Here is a 1,993-nt window from a genome sequence, read left to right on the forward strand (position 1 = left end):
TGAATCACCGGAAATGGCCATAGCGAATCCACAACCACCACCGCAAACATCCCTCCAGGAGTGACCGGGTGCTGGAACCCTGGCAAGAACCGGCGTCAAAAGCGGCGTCCTCTGCGGCAGAGCTCCCGGCAGGTAACCCCACATGTACACCAACCTATCCTTCGCCACCATTTCCAATGCCGCTTCGCTCCCCTCGCCATTCATGGCGAATCACACACCCAATGCAACAAAGTTCCAAACTTTTTACCCCTCAGATTACGGTGCTATTCTTATTCTTTTGGTTATGGGTGTTTCCGTTTGGTAAGCTCTCCAAAAAAATGCGATTTTTGGAGTGGCGGAAAGTGCCCTAATCTTTTTGCTTTCGCTCAGCTTGGTGCATAAAAGGGGGCGTATCATTTTCCGCGAGAATGCGGGTGCCACGTTGGATGCTCACGTGGTGCCAAGTACACATGGCATATTTCTAGCCACTACTTGATTCGGCAGTTTCTAGCCACGAGTACGGCGGAACTTTCTGGAAGCTCTGCTTTATTTTCTTTTTCCTCTGTTCATTCTCTCCCTTCAAACAGCAGCTACGGTGTCTGCTTCTGTTTTGGCCACGTGTTGGGCCCTCATGGTGTCTCCAATCATTATGAGTTTCCACGTGTCGACTCCAGAAAAGCAACACGTCATGAACGTGTGTGTCTCTACGGCAATGTGAAAATGGTTTGGGACTGATTTACGCGATGTGATATGTTGATGTGTGTTTGACAAATATTTGAAGGGTTTTGTTATTGGTGTTATAATAGGGTGACAAAGATGGTTGAAATGTGGACAATTAGATTTGCTAATCAAAATTGATTAACCAAAATATAGTGTTCCGTATGGGAGGAGTTAGTTGGTGATAACTAAATAAAAAACAATTTGTGCTAATTTGATTGGTGTAATGGTGTGCATGTATGCGAAATTCATTTTGAAAAGTGAGCCATTACTTTATTACGTATCCAAATTTTATTCAACCGGCCACTAGTTCATCTTTTCTTTCTTTTCGATCTTATTGGTAACATGGATTTTTGTCAACCTTCGTGTCTATATTATCTACAAGGACAAGTAATTTTTATTTATTTAGGCAAGTAATTATAGTTAGTATATACATCTATTATATCTATTATCTATTATATATTATTAAAATCGAATTCTTTCGCAGCATGTTTTTAATATATTTTTTAATTTATTTTATTTAATTCATTTAAATGTATTAATTAATTAATTAATTAATTAATTAATTAATTAATTAATTAATTAATTAATTAATTAATTAATTAATTAATTAATTAATTAATTAATTAATTAATTAATTAATTAATTAATTAATTAATTAATTAATTAATTAATTAATTAATTAATTAATTAATTAATTAATTAATTAATTAATTAATTAATTAATTAATTTAATTAAAATAAATATCATATTATTTAATATTTTATTTGATTACATTAACTATAATTACTCAATTACATTAATTATTTAATTTATTGTCACGTTAATATTTGAATGTTATTTATCAAAAAGTTTTTTTTTCATTTTCTTCTGATCTTAATGTTAGAATTTTTATTCTAATTGTAGTCCAATTTGTTAATATAGAAATTAGTTTGGATGGTGTTGTAATTATTCATTAATTATATTAGCAGTTGGTCTGTTCTTTGATGGAAAGAATACGACTATTCATCATAAACTTTATAAAATTTGGGTTCCCAATTATGATCATGGAACAAAAAAAAAAACACACATTGATTCTATCTGACTGTATAATTCAAGAATTGAAAATTTTAAATTAAATTAAACAATTTATTGATAATGGTTGGAGGTACGTAAATTACGAATTTTATAAAATATCTAACACTTAAATGTTTTAATTTGATTTTAAATTTCATAATTTTATTCATTGATAATATATTTTATTTTAATATCAAATCTAATATTTCTATTAATATTTTTTTATATTTATTGTCTAAA

At 30.3% G+C, this 1,993-nt stretch overlaps 1 protein-coding gene across 3 annotated transcripts in view; it reads right to left on the reverse strand.

The window, feature by feature from the left end:
- LOC107631299 (ultraviolet-B receptor UVR8) overlaps nt 1-399 on the reverse strand; it is a 5,365-nt gene extending 4,966 nt beyond the window's left edge. The window contains exon 1 of one of the 3 annotated variants that reach the window (XM_021119528.1): nt 9-399. In XM_021119528.1, the coding sequence (XP_020975187.1) occupies nt 9-204 (196 nt within the window). In that variant the 5' untranslated portion in view covers nt 205-399. The remainder of the gene's footprint in view (nt 1-8) is intronic. The other 2 variants (XM_021119526.1, XM_016334702.2) reach the window with 2 other exon arrangements.

The sequence above is a fragment of the Arachis ipaensis genome, chromosome B03 (assembly GCF_000816755.2).
Source record: "Arachis ipaensis cultivar K30076 chromosome B03, Araip1.1, whole genome shotgun sequence".
Taxonomy (NCBI): Eukaryota; Viridiplantae; Streptophyta; class Magnoliopsida; order Fabales; family Fabaceae; genus Arachis; species Arachis ipaensis.